The 19,817-nt window shown below is 40.3% G+C and overlaps 1 protein-coding gene across 1 annotated transcript; it reads right to left on the bottom strand.

Annotated features, from left to right (window-relative positions):
• Positions 411-19,207, bottom strand: LOC109844915. Its single transcript, XM_020414083.1, has 5 exons — positions 18,849-19,207; positions 2,441-2,634; positions 2,302-2,335; positions 1,078-1,688; positions 411-836 (listed from the first exon to the last, which is right to left on the bottom strand). Exons 1-5 carry the CDS (start codon positions 19,159-19,161, stop codon positions 573-575), a joined length of 1,416 nt encoding a protein of 471 aa, XP_020269672.1. The 5' UTR covers positions 19,162-19,207; the 3' UTR covers positions 411-572.

The raw sequence follows: 19,817 nt of genomic DNA, 5'->3' as shown, positions 1-19,817 counted from the left end.
TTCTCATATCTCGAACTCAATGTAGATCATGAATTTCATGACTTCACATGTTTCATATTCTCCTCATTTTCCCCACTTTCTTACTCATTTTAATTCATAGGTACGAGTTGTGAGATCATGAGCAATACCATTCTTGCTCACTACTGAGAACTATGATACAAGATATATGTGCATTACAACTCACTGATAAACAACATTGTAAGATTATCACTTCCCAATCTCCATGCTCGATAATATGATCAGTTTGTCAACGCCATATTTGACCATTTGATGAGAATGGAATTTGATGGTGATAACATACTTTTGCTATTTTCATGAAAAATTTTGCAATTTGGAAGAGATAATTATTGGTCATATGAGGTGTTTAAAATTTTATGTAATCAAATAATTATTTTAACTATAGTTTGGGAAAGAATGTAGTTTATCCTTAACCATAACAATCGGTAAAATTTCCTCGTTTTACCATTGACAGGTCAGAATAACTAATCTAATAGGGATTACATAGGGCATACTTAGAGATCTCACATAACTTAGAATAAATAACATAACATACAACAGGTAGAATAATTTCATTAATCTGACTTGGGGTTCTCATCTAATAAGAGAAGATTCCCCAATCTTGTAGAATTGACATAATCTTGAGGAGAGTGAGGTGGTAACCCTGGTATTATCAATCCAACAGTTCTCAAGAACCTCAATGTCCATCCTTCACTATATTCTGATCCTTTCACGAAACCGATACAGAAGCTTCGAAGAAGTTCCCATGCTGCATTCAGGTACTTCGGTATCACAGTCCATGTCAAGAAGTAATTCTTATTTGGTTCGTCAGTCAAAATCTGAATCAAGAGCACAAAACATATGAATTCAACTTTAATTCAACGCCAGTTTGAATAAAGCACAGGAATGTTCACTGATTGACATGAACTACTGATACATGTGATCGTACAACAGATATCAGTTTGTGGAATCATACTGTTAATGAGAGAATCAACAACTGAAAATGTAACGCTAATGTGTGCATATGAGCAAGTGCCATGCATGTGTCAGAGTGAGAGATTAAGGGACAAGTATGCTAACCTTTCCTCTGTAGATACTATTATAGTACAGGCACTTTCCAAAGTGTTTGAACAAGAGAGTCTTGTCATCATAGGGTACCCTAGGGACCATATCATTGCAGTACACAAACCTATAGTATCGTCTCCTTGGTTGATCAATATGCATCTCCACAAACTCTCCAAGCTTCTCATCTCCTACTCTCGGCTGCCCAAATGTATAAACCCCCTCCAATCGATCCAATATCCAACTATCCCCGTGCAACATTAGTATAGTTGGAAATAGAATGGCCAATGCTCCTCCTAAGCTATGACCGGTCACTATAAACTTTGCCTGGTTGTGTTTCTTCAACTCTTCCCTCAGCTTCTCTCTGATCACATAATATGCAAATGGTGGCTTATTCTTCTGATCTATCTCTTTAGGCCAGCCGGTTTTTCTCTGTAAACCTAACGCTTTCATGAATCCTCCATGGACCTTGCCAACATTCGGGATCTCGTACCATGAGAAGTCGATGTCTGTGCACCATTGGCTTGCATCAAATGGATCAGTTCCCCTAAATCCAAGAAGTATTAACTCTGCATCCTCTGACTTATCGCACATCATGAAAGCTTGTGTACAGTACTGCTCTTGAAAGTCTGAAAATATTGCAGGTATAATAAAATATCTAGTCAGTGATGATGGAATATAGAAGTTTCATAATGACAAGTCTGCTCAGATGTATGAATTTCAGAAAAGAAAGAAAATAAAGAAAAGGCAATTCCTGAATAAAATAAAGTTCTATCTTTTTCAATATTAGCTAGAATTATGCATGCAAATCTCTGTCAAGACATTTCAATATTCTATACAGAATTAATTAACAGTTTCATTTTGATCATAGATTAGACAGATCTTTGTCACACTTCTAAGATAAGGGGTTTCTTGAAAATTGGTGTATAGATGAAGGGATTCTATGTGATACAACTTAAGTTATGCTAATTTAAGTGAAAGTACGAATTCTGAAACATATACAGGTTCCTAGAAAACAGATAACACAGCATGCTCAGGTACAAGGTAGATTACCTTATTAGTGAATTATTATTCATCAACCTTTATGGCCACATCTCTTTTCTTTATACATGGCCTAGTCTCTAACATTATCCTGAAAGTTCTCATTATATAAATTATGTAAATAGAATCATTTTTCATATTCAGTGGAAACCCTTACTATTTTGACAGAATGCGAACAGTTTCCATTAAGAATGTACTTACCATTCCAACAATTGAAGAAACTCAAGAACTCCATCTGTAAAAAATCGTTCTCCATGATGTTAGTCTTAAAATGATATCAGTCTTAGAATTAACTTGCTTCTGAACATGGCTAGAAATATTCTTAAAAAAGCGGACTTACCTTCCAATGTTCTTTAACAACCTTTCTGACATGCGATTCATTCTCATAAGCTAGTTTGGCGACCATGATAGAAAGAGCTGCAAGGTATCTTTTATCACCTGGTCTGATTTCCTTACATAACTCATCTCTGGTGTCGCAGAGTCCAACGGCCGATCTGTATCTCTCTGATTTCTCATCTGGGAACGCCATTTGCCCTGAAGGTTAACACAGAGATGGATAACAATCCCAAACACGCAGATTTAATGAGGTTTTAATTGAATAGTAGTGACTGATTCCTTTTATTGTGTGTTTTGAATATTATTAGATATAAATGTATGGCAGAAAAGAGCATGTCCAAATCTATTTCACAAAACATTTCTGCTATCACAAACAGAGTCTCCTAAAGGTATGCTAACAATCACCCAAGAAAAAGTTATGTAGTTTTAGGGGGTTATTTGAACATCTTTATCATCTAATAGTTAGCCAATAACCAGTCTTGATCATCTTCTGAAAGTTTAATTTTCATGCTTTGTGCTTAATCAAGCAAAGTTTACATATTGCCAGATCAAAATACTGAAAATGAAGATTAAAAGTTGAAAACAAGATAACCCATGGTATACTTTATAAATCATTACTTGACACAGTAAATGTTGAAACATGCACGCCAGAAAACAGGAAACTTCTCTCTGGTCGGTCGACTGATAAAATTAATCAATCGACCGATAGCATGCACAACAGGAACTGTGAATTTTCTCTCTGGTCGGTCGACCGACCATATGTATCGGTCAACCGATGATGTTCAAAACAAATTCCTATTCTGTTTTAGATTCTATTTTTTTGGAGTTAGGATATATATATTAAAGGAACATTTTTTATTAGGGTTTCTTTTAATCAGAGAAAAGAGTTTTGAGAGAAGATTGAGCATTTTGAGAGGGAGATTCTTTGAAGGTGAGTGAGATCTTGTTGGTGAAGGTTATTTTGATTGTTTGAGAGTTGTAACCCATTATATTTCTCCTCCATATAAAGAAATCTCCCCATCCTCTCCCCGTGGACGTAGACATATTGCTGAGCCACGTAATTCTCTACGTTTGCGATTGATCTTAGCCGTTTTGGATTACGGATTGTACTCGTTGTGTTCTTTGTGCATTGTTTTCCGACTTGTTGTGGATTGAGTCTGCTTCCGCTGAACGTAACAAGTGGTATCAGAGCAAGGTTTTAGATCTAGGGTTTGATTTAGCTGGAGAAAAATTCAGTCTTGGAAGCTTGGATTTTGGAGATCTAGGTTTCGGTGGAGGTAGAGTTGCGGAGTTGTCATTGGAGATCTCGTCTTTCTTATGTGGTTAGGAGATTGTTTTGGAATTCTATCTAGGGTTCAATTTGCGTGATTTATCAATTCTATCATTTTCTTATTTCCTCTCTACAATTTGAAGTTAGTAAGTAATGGCAGAAGAAAGTAGTGACAGTAGCAAGACTATGTCGAGTACAGTTCAGGTTGCACTTCAGAATATGAAGATTAGTATTATGAAGTATGACGTCAAAATTAATTTTGGGTTATGGATCAGTGATGTGTAGGATACTTTAAATGCTCAAAACTTAGAAGAGACAATTATGGCCCATGTGAGGCCACCTAAATATAATGAGATAGTGTGGGACAAAATGAATAGAAATGCTTGTGGGGCGATTAGGTCTTGGTTAGAACAAGAGTTGAAATATGATGTTATTGGCGTGACGTCTACGATAAAAATATAGGAGATTCTCAATAACAAGTATCTTACGAAGAGTGTTGAGAATCGATTGCAATTGCTACGGAGATTATTCAAATTTTAGATGGCTAGGGGCATCTCACTTGCATATTATGTGAACAACTATACAAAGTTATTATTGGACTCGGCAAATATTAATGAGAAGATATCGGATGAGTAAAATGCGATCATTTTGTTAGGCTCATTACCCAATGAGGATTTTGATACATTTGTGCTTACATTGTTAAATGGTAGATCTTCCATCACCTATAGGGAAGTTACAAATGCATTGAAAAATTTTGATTTGAGGAGGAAGGATAAAGAATCTTTCAGAGCTAATACTTGTAGGCTGTCTAAAAATCACAATAGATAGCTGATCCCCATCAAACACCGATGATGGAAGTTACAATCTGACAATTTTCAGAAGGCTACAATTTGAAAACTTTCACGTAGATCGCTGAAGGTTACAATCTGACGACCTTCACGACAACCGATGAGATCTCTAGTTTAACAGCCTTCACAATCAACATCGAGAGTTACAATCTGACGACTCTTGCATATCAAAGAGCTAAAGTAAAGATTATAAAATGACGATCTTTGCAAAACTTTGATAGAAAGAGACTACAAATCGACGGTCTCTTCAAATCAAGACGTGGAAGTCCTCCCCGCGTACCAGCATCAAGATGCGCCGCGTTCATAGCCATGAACGCAGCTCAAATGCAGCTCCAAAAGTTGCAAACGCAGCTCCAAAAGCTGCAAACACAGCTCAGATTCGACCGCCAACGCAGCTTCCAAATCGCTGTAAACGCAGCCTTCAAACGCTATAAACGCAGGTCACATCTAGCTCCAAACGCAGCTTCCAAGCGCTGCCAGACGCAACTCTATACCGTTACCAAACGCAGCTTCCATCCGCTGTCAAATGCAGCTTCCAAGCCGCCAAACGCAGCTTCCAACAAGATGCCAACGCAGTTTCCAGCCGCTGCGTCCGAGCTTTCAGACACTGCGTTCAAGCTTTTAGGCATTGTGTTTGGACACAGAATTCATGCCAGAACGCGGGCCTGCGTTTGACTCATTCAAACACGAGTTGAACGGTTCCAAAACCGTTTCCCACGATCTGAGGGGATCACAACTCCACTCAGGAGTGATTTAAGGGGCGGTTACATCCCATTAGCCCCACTTAGGAGCGAATTAAGGAGGTGGTTATACCCCTTAATCCCCTATAAATAACTAAAAATCAATTCAGTTCAAGGGTTCGGTCGGTCAGTTAGAACTTCTTGGCTCGTCAACAGGATCCTTAGAGCATTTCTGGAGCTTGGGAGATCGGTAACAAGATCTTCTTCATCCTTGGCTTATAACCGACTTTCGGTTAAATCAACTCTTTCATAGAGTTTCAAACTCGTTCAGAGTTCTCCACAACGTCAAATCGTGAGGAGAAGACCATGTTCCAGTGAAACAAGACGTCGGATCGTCAACGGGAGAAGACCATGTTCCAGTGAAACAAGACGTCGGATCGTCAACGAGAAGCAAACTCGACGCGAGCATTTGAGGGAGGCATCTCACCGCCACCGTGAAGAACCCAGTTTTAAACAAAGGGGAGAATCAAATTCATTCTCCTCTCTTTTGTAATCGGAATCCAAATTGTAATTGATTTTGAGAGGAATACAGGTCAATTTTTCTTTCATTTCTTTAACTGCAAATTTTCCCAAAAACAAAAGATGGCGACTCTGCTGGGGATGAGCTTCTCTGACGAAGAAGTGGTGGTGCAATCCGATGTTCATCTCACTGGAACAACCGTCGAAACTCTCGTGGTAGAGTTTGATCAAGCCAAGTTTGAGGAGGCCCTCTCCTCCGGATCCCTTAGCCCCAAGGCTATGCGCAAGATCCACAAAGTCTTCAAAGAGACTAAAGCTCCAACTGCTCCAATTGCAGCCGAACCGCCTAAGGAAGACTGCTCGGATAGCCCCTCCCCCGATGGAGTGGGCTCAGCTTTAGCCAAACCCACGCCAAGACGACGGGTATCGGGTCGAAAGATGCCCATTGAGGGGACAAAGGCCTTGAAGCAGGCTAAGAAGAATGTCACTCAACGCAGGAGGAGATCCCTACGACGAGCGCATCTCCGAGAATGTCGATCCTCAAGGCAGCACGAGCTTCGTGTTTGTGAGCCTAAATGCGACACTATGTCCTGCGTTTCTGTTTCAGAATGCAAGTCTCGCGTCTATGAGCCCAAACATAGGCTCTGTGTGAAGAAGACTGAGCGCAACCCTCAGGGGCGCGTTCCACAAAATGAACGCAACCCTCAGGGGCGCGTTCCACAAAATAAACGCAACTCTCAAATATGCGTTTCATCAGCAAAACCTGAAGCTCAGGCATGCGTTCAGTTGACAAAATACAATACAGAGCCTGGTATATACTCTGCGTAGCCACCGAATACTCTGCGTAGCGTGACTAGATTGAGGGGCGGATATAAGAAGTCTTTGGATTCAAGGCATCTCAACCGGATCCATGTTCACCAAGAGCCAGTCATGTCCAATCATGGGCTGGGGGTTCTAATTCAAACCTCACGATCAGTGAGTAGTTCTCCTCGAATCTTCACAACAGATTTGAGAGAGTTCATATCGAGAGAAAGACCGATGCAACAAGTCATTCGTTCATTCCAATGTGAACGGCTGATTCCTACGGGCCTCTCAGGATGTCAATGCTGCTCATATGCGGCCCAACTATTGGTGTTCAACCAATTTACGAATGTTGTTTTGCCCAACCAACAACGACGTTCTCACAGGAAGAAGTCTCCAGAGACTGAATATCCTGGGGTCACTATCAATGTGATCAGCAAAGGGAAAGCCTCAGGTCCTAGTTCCGACGACTCTGAGATAAGTCGTTCACCGACCGTCAGAGAAATCGCTAACGAGTTTGAAGGAGTCTACCAACGCACTCGGACACGAACAGGAACCATTCTCCCTGTCAACTATCGGAGGTTAGCCAGAGGAACTAATTCCGATGATGAACATTAAGCCATTGTCGAGTCTCAATCATCAAGCTCTTTCATTAGGCATGAGAGTTTCACCCACATGGCAGAACCTTCTGAAGATCTTTCAAATAGGGTTGCTGACCAAGACGCCATGCTCAAATTACAGCAGAAGACCCTCAATGAACTCCTAGACCTGTTGACTCAACTCGTCGCAGACAAGGCTAAATCTCAGAAGATAGATTCGTCACCTAGGCAAGAATCCTCCCGGAGAGGAAAAACTTCTTCATCCCGACCTCACACAAGCAAAGGGAAGGAAAAAGTGGTTGATGGTGCTGCTTCTGACCAAGAAGCCCACAACCTAGAATCTTCCTCTGATGAAGGAAGAGAGACGGAGAACGAACAGTGATGAAGGAAGAGAGACGGAGAACGAACAGAATCTCCAGTCTGCCAAAATGGAAGAATTGGAAGCCCGTCTCAATGCCATTGCTAATAGAAGCGAGCTCCATGACGAGGGAGTTATCAGACCCTATCCTGCCGAATGGGATGCAGCCCCTTATCCTCCAAAATTTGAAGTCCTGACGCTACAAACTTTTGACGGCACGGGATCACCGAACCAACATATCTATCATTTCAGGTCACAGACTGGGAATGTGATATCAAACGACGCCATACTGGTTCGATTGTTCATTGACACCCTCAAGGGAGTTGCCTTTGAATGGTTCAGGAAACTACCTGTCGGATGTATCCAAAGATGGACAGATTTAGAGAGATTCGTCCTGTCAAGATTCTTTGAAGAGGATACAGAAGTCTCCATCCATACCCTCCTCGCCACTAAGCAAAAGAAGAGGGAGTCCGTCAAAGCTTTCGTCAAGAGGTTCCGAAGCATGGCTCTTCGATGCCCGACAGGTATGACACAGTCTACCTTAGTAGAGACCTGTCGACACAACTTGCAGACCGACCTCCTAGCCCGAATAGGAGTTACAGAATGCCGTTCCTGGAGACAACTAATCTATCAAGGCGAACAGGCTCAAAAGATCATTGCCAGGATCAAAGATGAAGAACAAAGTAGGCAGGATCAGCCTGAGCAATCGGACCAAGCCCAATCTTCACCTGAGCAATCGGACCAAGCCCAATCTTCTCCTAAGCAATCAGACCAAGCTCACTCTTCCCAGTCAGAACCAGAAGATAATACGGCTGCTGAAGCCAACCCTCTTTAGTAGGATAGTGGGTCCAATAACTATCACGTTAACAGTTACATTTGATAGTCAAACTCATTAGATAGTGGCCCATTAGGCGATGTGCCATGTCTACCATTTTCCCCCATGCACTTGTTCAAGACTGGGGGTTAGTTTATTTGTAGTTCATTCGATTATGAGCAATAAATTTTCCGAGTTGTCATGTTCAATAGAACACCTCCGTCAACCACGAAGTTCACCAAAACTATCACGTTAACAGTTACCTCTGATAGTCATTTTCCTACAAATTCCCCACCAATTCTCTTCAAGTAGGATGGCGGGTCCACCAAAACTATCACGTTAACCGTCACCTCTGATAGTCCTTTTCCTCACGTTAACCGTCACCTCTGATAGTCATTTTCCTCCAAATTCCCCCACCAATCCTCTTCAAGTAGGATGACAGGTCCAACAACTATCACGTTAATGATCACTTTGATAGTCCTTTTCCTCCAAATTCTCCCACCAATCCTCTTCAAGTAGGATGGCGGGTCCACCAAAACTATCACGTTAACCGTCACCTCTGATAGTTCTTTTCCTCCAAATTCCTCCACCAATCCTCTTCAAGTAGGATGGCGGGTCTACCAAAACTATCATGTTAACCGTCACCTCTGATAGTCCTTTTCCTCCAAATTCTCCCATCAATCCTCTTCAAGTAGGATGGCGGGTCCATAAAACTATCACGTTAACAGTTACCTCTGATAGTCAAACTCATCAGATAATGGCCTACCAGATGATGTGCCTCTATTCCGACTTCATGAATAGTGCCCCACTAGGTGATGTGCCTTGTCTACCTTTTTTTTATTCCCCTGCTAAGTCTTAATCAAGACTGGGGGTTGGTTACTTGGAACCCACAGGATTAAGAGTAACGAATCTTTCACATCGTCGAGTTAACGTTACACTTCTGACGATCATCACCCCACGGAGTATGAATTCAACTTGCATCACTCCTAACTTGTCACGTTAACAATACACCTCTGACAATCAACTTATCAATCCTTGTCAATAGGATGATAAGTCCTCAAAATTGCTCAAATCGCAATCTTCCCCAGCAAGACACTAAGTCTTCAAAATCTTGTTCAAATCACAGGTATCAGAACTCATCGTTCCTGATGATAAACTCACCTAGCAAGTTTCCCCAGCGAGACGCTAATTCCTAAAATCTTGTGAAAGTCACAAGTACACATCCTCTTGTCATGTTAACACCATACCTCTGACAAATTCACTTATCAGTCCTCTTCAATAGGATGATAAGTCCACAAAGTTGCTCCAATCGCAACATATTCTCTTGTCATGTTAACACCATACCTCTGACAAATTCCCTTATCAATCCTCTTCAATAGTATGATAAGTCCACAAAGTTTCTCTCATTGCAACAAAAATTCCTGTCATGTTAATATCACACCTCTGACAAAATCAACTTATTAATCCTCTTCAATAGGATGATAAGTCTACAAAGTTACTCCGATCGCAACAAATTCCCGTCATGTTAACACCAAACCTCTGACAATTAACTTATCAACTCTTCCCAATAGAGCGATAAGTCCTCAAAGTTGCTCTGATCGCAACATTCTCTTGTCACGTTAGTATCAAACACCTCTGACAAAATCAACTTATCGACTCTCATCAATAGAGCGATAGGTCCTCAAAGTTGCTCCAAACGCAACACTTCTAACTTATCGACTCTCACCAATAGAGCGATAAGTCCTCAAAGTTGCTCCGATCGCAACACTCCTAACTTATCGACTCTCACCAATAGAGCGATAAGTCCTCAAAGTTGCTCCGAACGCAACACTTCCAACTTTTCGACTCTCATCAATAGAGCGATAGGTCCTCAAAGTTGCTCCGATCGCAACACTTTTCACTTATCGACTCTCGTCAACAGAGCGATAGGTCCTTAAAGTTGCTCCGATCGCAACACTTTCCACTTATCGACTCTCGTCAACAGAGCGATAGGTCCTCAAAGTTGCTCCGATCACAACACTTTCCACTTATCGACTCTCGTCAACAGAGCGATAGGTCCTCAAAGTTGCTCCGATCGTAACATTTTTTCCACTTATCGACTCTCGTCAACAGAGCGATAGGTCCTCAAAGTTGCTCCGATCGCAACATTTTTTCCACTTATCGACTCTCGTCAGCAGAGCGATAGGTCCTCAAAGTTGCTCCGATCACAACACTTTCCACTTATCGACTCTCGTCAACGGAGCGATAGGTCCATAAAAATACTGTTAGGTTAACATCACACCTCTAACAGTCAAACCCCTCAATGAACTTGTTAATCCTTTTTCAACAAGAATAGCAAGTTGTCATTATAAAATCCCCAGTGGATTAAAGATTTTCTGAAGTTATCCCAGTGATAATAAAGAAAATTTCTGAATTTCACTCTAAGTGAAAATTCATGCCAAGTTAATATTACACCTCTGGCGTTTCTAACTTTCTTTCAGTGGTAGTCGGTAAAGGCTTATCAAATCCGTTGATGGCTGAGGGTTTGCCAAAAATCCTATGCACGTTTGCAGGCCCATTAGCTTAATGGATGTGAGCCGAGACTTAAAACAAATGAGCCAAAGACAAGTCTCAAAGACTTAGTCAAAAATGCACGGAAGCCACTTCCATGTCTTAAGTCAAAACGTTGAGGTCAGACCCGCGATGCAAAAACCAAACGCCGAGGTCACACCCGTGTTCCAAATTCAACATGCAAGGGTGAGACTCGCATCTCAAGTTTAAAATGCAGGGTCCACCCCCACAGTCCAGAAGCAGGATTATGGCGCATACCTTCACACAGGTCCTACGTGGCAAATCCCTTCAACCAAGATGCCTTCGAAGCAAGTGCAGAGAACAAATCCTTTACAACAAGGAATCAACAGCTCCAAGATCAGAGTTGAGATCCAAAGTATTCCGAAAATTCGTCCCAGTCAACCGCGAACTTTCGAAAACTTTGGAGGGGGTTCTGTAGGCTGTCTAAAAATCACAATAGATAGCTGATCCCCATCAAAACACCGATGATGGAAGTTACAATCTGACGACTTCCAGAAGGCTACAATTCGAAGATTTTCACATGTCAAAGAGTTAAAGCAAAGATTACAAAACGACAGTCTTTAGCAATACTCTGACAGAAAGGAACATCGAGAGTTACAATCTGACGACTCTTGCATATCAAAGAGCTAAAGTAAAGATTACAAAATGACGATCTTTGCAACGCTTCGACAGAAAGAGACTACAAATCAATGGTCTCTTCAAATCAAGACGTGGAAGTCCTCCCCGCGTACCAGCATCAAGATGCGCCGCGTTCATAGCCATGAACGCAGCTCAAATGCAGCTCCAAAAGTTGCAAACGCAGTTCCAAAAGCTGCAAACGCAGCTCAGATTCGGCCGCCAACGCAGCTTCCAAATCGCTGTAAACGCAGCCTTCAAACGCTGTAAACGTAGGTCACATCTAGCTCCAAACGCAGCTTCTAAGCGCTGCCAGATGCAACTCTATACCACTACCAAACGCAGCTTCCATCCGCTGCCAAACGCAGCTTCCAAGCCGCCAAACGTAGCTTCCAACAAGATGCCAACGCAGTTTCCAGCCGCTGCGTCCGAGCTTTCAGATACTACGTTCAAGCTTTTAGGCATTGCGTTTGGACACAGAATTCATGCCAGAACGCGGGCCTGTGTTTGACTCGTTCAAACACGAGCTGAACGGTTCCAAAACCGTTTTCCACGATCTGAGGGGATCACAACTCCACTCAGGAGTGATTTAAGGGGCGGTTACATCCCATTAGCCCCACTTAGGAGCGAATTAAGGAGGTGGTTACACCCTTTAATCCCCTATAAATAACTGAAAATCAATTTAGTTCAAGGGTTCGGTCGGTCGGTTAGAACTTCTTGGCTCGTCAACAGGATCCTTAGAGCATTTCTGGAGCTTGGGAGATCGGCAACAAGATCTTCTTCATCCTTGGCTTATAACCGACTTTCGGTTAAATCAACTCTTTCATAGAGTTTCAAACTCGTTCAGAGTTCTCCACAACGTCAAATCGTGAGGAGAAGACCATGTTCCAGTGAAACAAGACGTCGGATCGTCAACGAGAAGCAAACTCGACGCGAGCATTTGAGGGAGGCATCTCACCGCCACCGTGAAGAACCCAGTTTTAAACAAAGGGGAGAATCAAATTCATTCTCCTCTCTTTTGTAATCGGAATTCAAATTGTAATTGATTTTAAGAGGAATACAAGTCAATTTTTCTTTCATTTCTTTTACTGCAAATTTTCCCACAAACAATACTTCAGGAGAATATTTGTCGACAAGAGGAAGGAGTCCCTATCCTAGAGGTGGTAATCGAGGCAGGTTAAAGTCTAGAGGACAATCAAGAGGATACTACCAAATTGCTAAAAATCAGTGTGCTTTCTCCAGAGAATAAGGACATTGGAAGAGAGATTGCCCGAAGCTAAGAGGAGAATAGCAAGAAGAAGGGCCCGAAGGCCAGTGAGGTGAATGTTGCTAGAAATGGTAATGATTCCGATGATTTATGTTTTTGTCTTTCCATTCTCCAGAGATTAACCATGTGGATGCGTCAGATTAGATGCTGGATTCTTGGGCTACTTATCATGTGATCCCCCGGAGAAATTGGATTACATCTTTTGAGAAGCTCGATGAGGGTGTGGTGATCATGGGAAACAATCAGTCCTGTGGTATTTGCGGGATAGGTACTGTCAGGATTCAAATGTACGATGGAGTTGTTAGAGAGTTGACTGAAGTAAGGTTTTTTCCTCAACTGAAGAAAAATTTTATTTTTATTGGAGCTTTAGAGGCAAAAGGATTTAATGTAACTTTAGAGAACGCTGTAGCTAAAGTCACTAAAGGATCATTGGTAGTGATGAAAGGGATCCGCAATAGAAATTTCTATTATATAAAAGGAAGTACTGAGATTGGCCAGATAGCTTCAGTAGTTTTAGAGGCGGATACTAGCAGACTTTGGCATTACAGACTTGGGCACGTAGGGAAAAAGTCACTGCATGCACTGTGCAAGCAGCAATTATTGAAAGGAGCCAAGAGTGGTAAAATTAAATTCTGTGAGCATTGTATTCTTGGCAAAAAGACTAAAGTGAAGTTCGAGACAACCATTCATAAAACAAAAGGTATCTTGGACTACATGCACACAGATGTATGGGATCCTACAAGGACAACATCACTTGGTGAACGACATTGGTTCGTCACTTTTGTGGATGACTATTCTAGGCATTGTTACGTATATACCATGAAACAGAAGAGTGAAGTCCTAGAGAAATTTGTGTAGTGGAAAAAAAGATTAGAACTGCAGACATGGAGAAAGATCAAGAAGTTGAGATCCCACAACGATGGTGAGTATACATCACATCCCTTTCAGCAGCTATGTCGAGACGAGAGCACAGAGAGACACTTCATAGTTAGTCATACACCACAACAGAATGGGATGGCAGAGAGGTTAAATCAGACTTTATTAGAGAAGACCTGATATTTGTTATCACAAAGTGGTTTACAGAAGATCTTTTGGGCTGAGGCACTTACGTATGCGAGCCACCTTATTAATAGACTGACTTCATCAGCGATAAAGGGGAAGACCCCTATAGAGATGTGGCCGGGAGTACCAACACATGACTATAATCAGCTCAAGATTTTTGGGTGTCCTGTATTTTATCATGTCAAAACTGATAAGTTGGAACCTCGAGCTAGAAATGCCATCTTTGTGGGTTTCAATCGTAGTGTGAAATCATACAAGCTTTAGGATCCAGTTGATAAGAAGATTGTGCTGAGTAGAGACGTCACATTTGCTGAGGCTTCGTTCTTGAAGCCTCTCAGCTCTCATCAGGTGGAGAGCACCCCGACAACAGAAACATTACAGATGGGGGAGATTGATGTAGCTCCACAGAGTCCAGATAGTATCCACTAGAGTGCCAACTGAGGTGATGCCAGACGAGCACAGTGATGAGTTAGAGGATATAGGTACAACAAAGTAGGATCAGGGACCGACGTCTCAGGTTCAGGATTCTATAGCAATTCGAAGACCCAGGAGAGACATACGGTTGCCAGCACGGTATATAGATACAGTGGTTGTTTATGCACTTCCGGTAGAGAGTGTCAATGAGATGATTCCTACTACTTTTAGAGAGGCTGAATAGTATTCAGAGGTTGATATGTGGCAGAATGCTATACAGGAAGAGATGTAGTCTCTTCACAAGAATGATACATAGGAGCTTGTCGAGCTTCCAAAAGGGCGAAAGGCGATCGGTTGCAAATGGGTGTAAACAAAAAAGGAGGGCATTTAAGGCACTCCTATGAGAATTAAAACTAGGTTGGTAGTGAAGGGTTATACAGAGAAAGAAGGAATTGACTACAATAAGGTATTCTCTCTGGTGGTAAAACATTCTTCTATTCCGATCATACTAGCTTTGGTGGCACAATATGGATTAGAATTGAATCAATTGAATGTAAAGATAACATTTCTTCACGGTGATCTTGATGAAGAAATTTATATGACTCAGTCATTGGGATTTCGAGTTGCAGGGAAGGAAAAGTTGGTGTGTAGACTAAAGAAGTCGCTATACGGGTTAAAGCAATCTCCAAGACAATGGTATAGGCGATTCGATGGGTTTATGTTCGGCAAGTCATACATAAGGAGCAAGTTTGATCCTTGCGTGTACTATCACAAGCTACATGGAGGTGCGTACATTTATTTATTGCTTTATATAGATGACATGTTGGTTGCTTTCATTTCTAGATCCGCCATAGATAAATTGAAGATACAGTTTTCAAGCGAGTTTGAAATGAAGGATTTGGGTGAAGCAAAACGCATTTTGGGGATGGAAATTGATAGAGATAGAGATAAAGGTAGAATTAGTTTAACACAGGTGGCTTATTTGAAATAAGTGTTTCAGCGATTCAGTGTTAGTATGGAGATGAAGCCAGTTAGTGTACCTTCGGGATCCCATTTGAAGTTGTTAGCTGGTCTTTCGCCGAAATTAGTTGAAGATAGAGAGTTGATGTTGAAGACTCCTTATGCAAACACAATGGGAAGGTATGCAATGGTATGTATAAGGTCGGATCTATGACAGAATGTTACCATGGTTTCACGATACATGCATGACCCGGGTCCGGGTTATTAGGATGATGTGAGGTGGATATTGAGATACATTCGAGGTACTCTAAATGTTAGTTTGATATTTGAACGGGACACTGGTGGTGGGCAGTTATGCATTGGATACGTAGATTCTGACTATGCTGGAGATTTTGACAAGCACCGGTCAACGACTGGGTATATGTTTACTTTGACCCGTGCACCGGTGTGTTCGAGATGCACCTTGAAGTCTACAGTTGTTTTGTTGACAACAGAGGCAGAGTTTATGGCTATTACAGAGGCTGTTAATGAGGCAATATGGCTTCGAGGACTTTTGAAGGACCTTGGTATTTCGCAGCGGTCTGTCATCATTCATTGTGATAGCATGTGTGCTATCTATTTGGTGAAGAATCAAGTTTTCCATGCGAGGACGAAGCATATTTACGTTTGCTATCACTTCGTTCGGGATGTTCTTGAAGATGGGCATGTGGAGCTTGTGAAAGTCCACACCAAAGACAATCTAGCAGATATGCTCACGGAGGTGGTCCTCAGCAGCCGGATTTGGAGAGACGACACATTGGTGCTCTTGTTTGTGTCGGCTCGGTTTTGGGAACACTTCGCCGAGGTGGAGAATTGTTGAAACATGCACACCAAAAAACATGAAACTTCTCTCTGGTCGGTCGACTGATAAAATTAATCAATTGACCGATGTCATGCACAACAGGAACTATGGATTTTCTCACTGGTCGGTCGACAAACCATATGTATCGGTCGACCGATGACGTTCAAAACAGATTCCTATTTTGTTTTGGATTCTATTATGGAGTTAGGATATATATATTAAAGGAACGTTTTTTATTAGGGTTTTTTTATTAGAGAAAAGAGTTTTGAGAGAAGATTGAGCACTTTGAGAGGGAGATATTTTGAAGGTGATTGAGATCTTGTTGGTGAGGCTTATTTGGATTATTTGAGAGTTGTAACCCAACGTATTTCTCATCCATCTAGTGAAATCTCCCCATTCTCTTCCCGTGGACTTAGGCATCTTGCCAAACCACGTAATTCTCTATGTTTGCGATTGATCTTAGTTGTTTTGAATTGTGGATTGTACTCGTTGTGTTCTTTATGCATTGCTTACCGACTTGTTGTGAATTGAGTCCGCTTCCGCTAGACGCAACAGTAAAGAGTAACTTTATGTGTTCGGTTGCAACACACGAATACAAATACATTTAACTATTAATCTGTCTCAACTTTTTTTTAAATAAAGGGATAAATTCTTAACCAGAGACGGAGTTAGAAAATTTATCTCGAGGGAGCAAAGTTACATAAGTGCTATCAGATTAATTTCATTGAAAAAGAACACTAATTTCAAACCAAACATATTATTTTTCATTCAAAGATATCCATAAGGCTAGGTTAAAAGAGATAAAAACATATTTTTGATCTTCAATAAAATACTAAAATAAATAATTTCGAAGAATTGGTGACATTATAGCCTGAGAAGTTTTGCTTGGCTAAACCCACACTCAACCTGATTAGATGCAAACAATCCAATAAGAATCTCCACATTTACTTGGATCCATTCGATTCGAACTCTAGTTCATTACAAATGGCTTTAGGAGATGGTTCTCAACTCAACACTTTGGAGACGAGCAGGGTAAAACTAGTAGGAAAAATTGACACCGTGTGCACCTAATCTAATCCTAATATGGTACATCAGGTTATGTTGTTTTCATATAGAACAAATTTTCAAAACAGCCCCATTTCTTTTTTTTATTTTTAAAATCGACCCTTTTTTTTTACTTACCAAACCGACCTGTTTTTTGCCACGTCAGCCTAATCACCCTCCTAAACAGTCGGGGTTGCCAATCCCGACTATTTAGGAGGGTGTTAAACCCCAATTAGAAGCCTTAAACCCTAAAATTTTATGTCCTAAATAGTCGGGGTTGGCAACCCCGATTGCTTAGGAGAGTGATTAGGCTGACGTGGCAAAAAACGGGTTGGTTTTGGTAAATAAAAAAAATAGGTCGATTTTAAAAATAAAAAAAATAAAATGAGGCTGTTTTGAAAAATTGTTCTTTCATATATGACCTCCCTTGTGCACTTCCCTTGTGCTCCATCTTTATTGAGCCTCAACATTCTAAAAGAGTATCGAAGCAGGCATAGGAAACCAAAGACACATTGAACCATCGTCTCTGGTGCCAATTTGGTCGGTAGAATAGGCCCACGAATAATCTATTTAAACCAAAGTTAGCTCACAATTTGAGTTACAAATCCGATTATATTCAAGCATCTTTTCATCTAATTTTGTTTTAAATATGAGATTAAATGTTTATCTCATAATATTTGCGAGGCCAATCCCATGAATAAACTGAATGGATATGAGACACTCCTAACAATATGGAACCCTCCAATGCAGAATAAATATGATAGCAAGATATATAGATCATTGCTTAGAAGGCCAACCTACAGCTCTTGGTACATGATTGATTGATTTCTCATTTAGTGATATCTTTTACGCGACTTTGATAATTTTTGGACCTAACTTGTTGACGACACTGGCACTCAAATGTATCCTCCCACTTCAAAGTAAGTTGGAGCTAGCTTAAAGTTTGCTGAAGTTCTATGTTAAATTATAAGTGAAGTCAATGTAAAAACTCCAGGAATCATGGACCAGAGATGATCAACATCACCCCAACCCTTATTTTTTATTAGTAGATTATAAATATCTCAAATGATCCGTAGTAAATTAATGAGCAGAAGATTCTTCAATTAATATGTCATTTAATTTAAATATCACAAGGGAACATGTGGATGCAATAATTAATTGGCATATATAGACTACAACAAATAAGAAATTATTTATTGATTCAAATGCTTTTCGAAGGATTAAACAGGAAAAAGTAACTTCTATCATAACCATCTACAATGTATGATTATGATTATATTTAGTGGAAGTGAGATTAAATGTAGATATTATGCTAGTTGTATTAGTAAAAAGCAATCACAATAGGTTAAATATTGTTAATTTGACTCTTATAATTGAGGAAGTTGTCCCTCCATTGTTAAGTTGTCAGTTGAAAGAATCCAAATCGCTTATTATTGACTGAACGCTACATATTTATGGATAATTATTATATAATGATGGAAAATACCATCAATTAAGCTTCACCTTCAATTAATAATGCGGTGTTCTTTTTGGGTATCATATGCAAGATGTTCAAGAAACTTCTTAATTAACACGAGAAAATAGATATAAATATACATAAAGAGGTAGGAATAGATTTGTCTCATTTGGTCTAATGAAACAAGTTTATTCACTGACCCCGGCCAGAAAAAAAAAAAAAGCAAGGGATAGATGAAGATAATGTGCAGGTATTATGTGATTCAACCTCACGGAAACAATTCACAAACTAACCTTTAAAAACTTTGGAGACGAGAGAACAAAAGCCGCCATTCTCCCATAAGAGGTTCACCCAGAACAAAATTACCGAACCAACAAAAAACAATGGTTTTCTCCAGAACAGAAGAATCCTTTGAAGGAGGAGAGAGATGAAGATAGCCCATCTCCGTCGCCATTCATGAATCAAAGTCCCCTGAGGGGCTTCAATGACGTTATTTTGGTCTATGTTGCATGAACACAAAATATGAAAGAGATCAAGCAAGCTTCCTTTATCTGGTCTAATGACCAAGTAATTGTCGGAGAAATCGCAGTTGACCTCCATGGACATTTGAGGATTAATGAAGAAATTGAAGGAGAATGACAAGTCTTTGAGATTGTTGTTGCAACTTAAATACTCTTGTTATATGTATGAGTTGTAAGAGACTATATTATTAGGATGCTTCCCATAAGGTGCTTGATTTAGGGTATAATGTTTATGGTGGTTGACACATATTTGTTTATAAGGGTAAATTTTACAAAACACCCTGAAGTGAGATTAATTGTTGTTGCTATAATATTTCTTACATGTATGAGCTGTAAGATACTACATTAAGAGGACGCTTATCGAAGGGTGCTTAATTTCGTGTAATGTTTAAGGTGGTTGAAACCATATTTGTTTAAGGAAAAATTTGAGAAAACACCCTAAACTTTAGAATGTTTTGCATAAAAAACCATCCTATTATTAATAAATTAGATAAAGCGCCCCTGAATTTTTATTAAAAATACCACAACGGCAATAAATTAGTTTAACATGTGCTTCACGAAGGTCCACTTTTGTTATTAGTGATCGAGAGTTTTTTTTGGGTCAGGTTTAATGGATATTAATACGAATATTTATTATAATTTACTCTTCAGGTCTAGCCATGACGGGTTAAAGTAGTTATGATGGCAATGCACAAAAACGAGGGGGTTTTGTATTATTTTAAATCTTCGAGAGAGTTTTCT

This window comes from Asparagus officinalis, chromosome 6, assembly GCF_001876935.1.
Source record: "Asparagus officinalis chromosome 6, Aspof.V1, whole genome shotgun sequence".
Classification (NCBI taxonomy): Eukaryota; Viridiplantae; Streptophyta; class Magnoliopsida; order Asparagales; family Asparagaceae; genus Asparagus; species Asparagus officinalis.
This window is presented reverse-complemented; position numbering and strand designations above follow the sequence as displayed.

What these genes read in the sequence shown, in the direction of transcription:
- LOC109844915 (XM_020414083.1), bottom strand. Translation starts at nt 19,161, where the DNA reads ATGTCCATGGAGGTCAACTGCGATTTCTCCGACAATTACTTGGTCATT. An exon ending in TTGTTAAAGAACATTGGAAG is followed by an intron (nt 2,336 to 2,440) that starts GTAAGTCCGCTT and finishes GATTTTTTACAG; the next exon opens with ATGGAGTTCTTGAGTTTCTT. An exon ending in ATAGTATCTACAGAGGAAAG is followed by an intron (nt 837 to 1,077) that starts GTTAGCATACTT and finishes CTCTTGATTCAG; the next exon opens with ATTTTGACTGACGAACCAAA.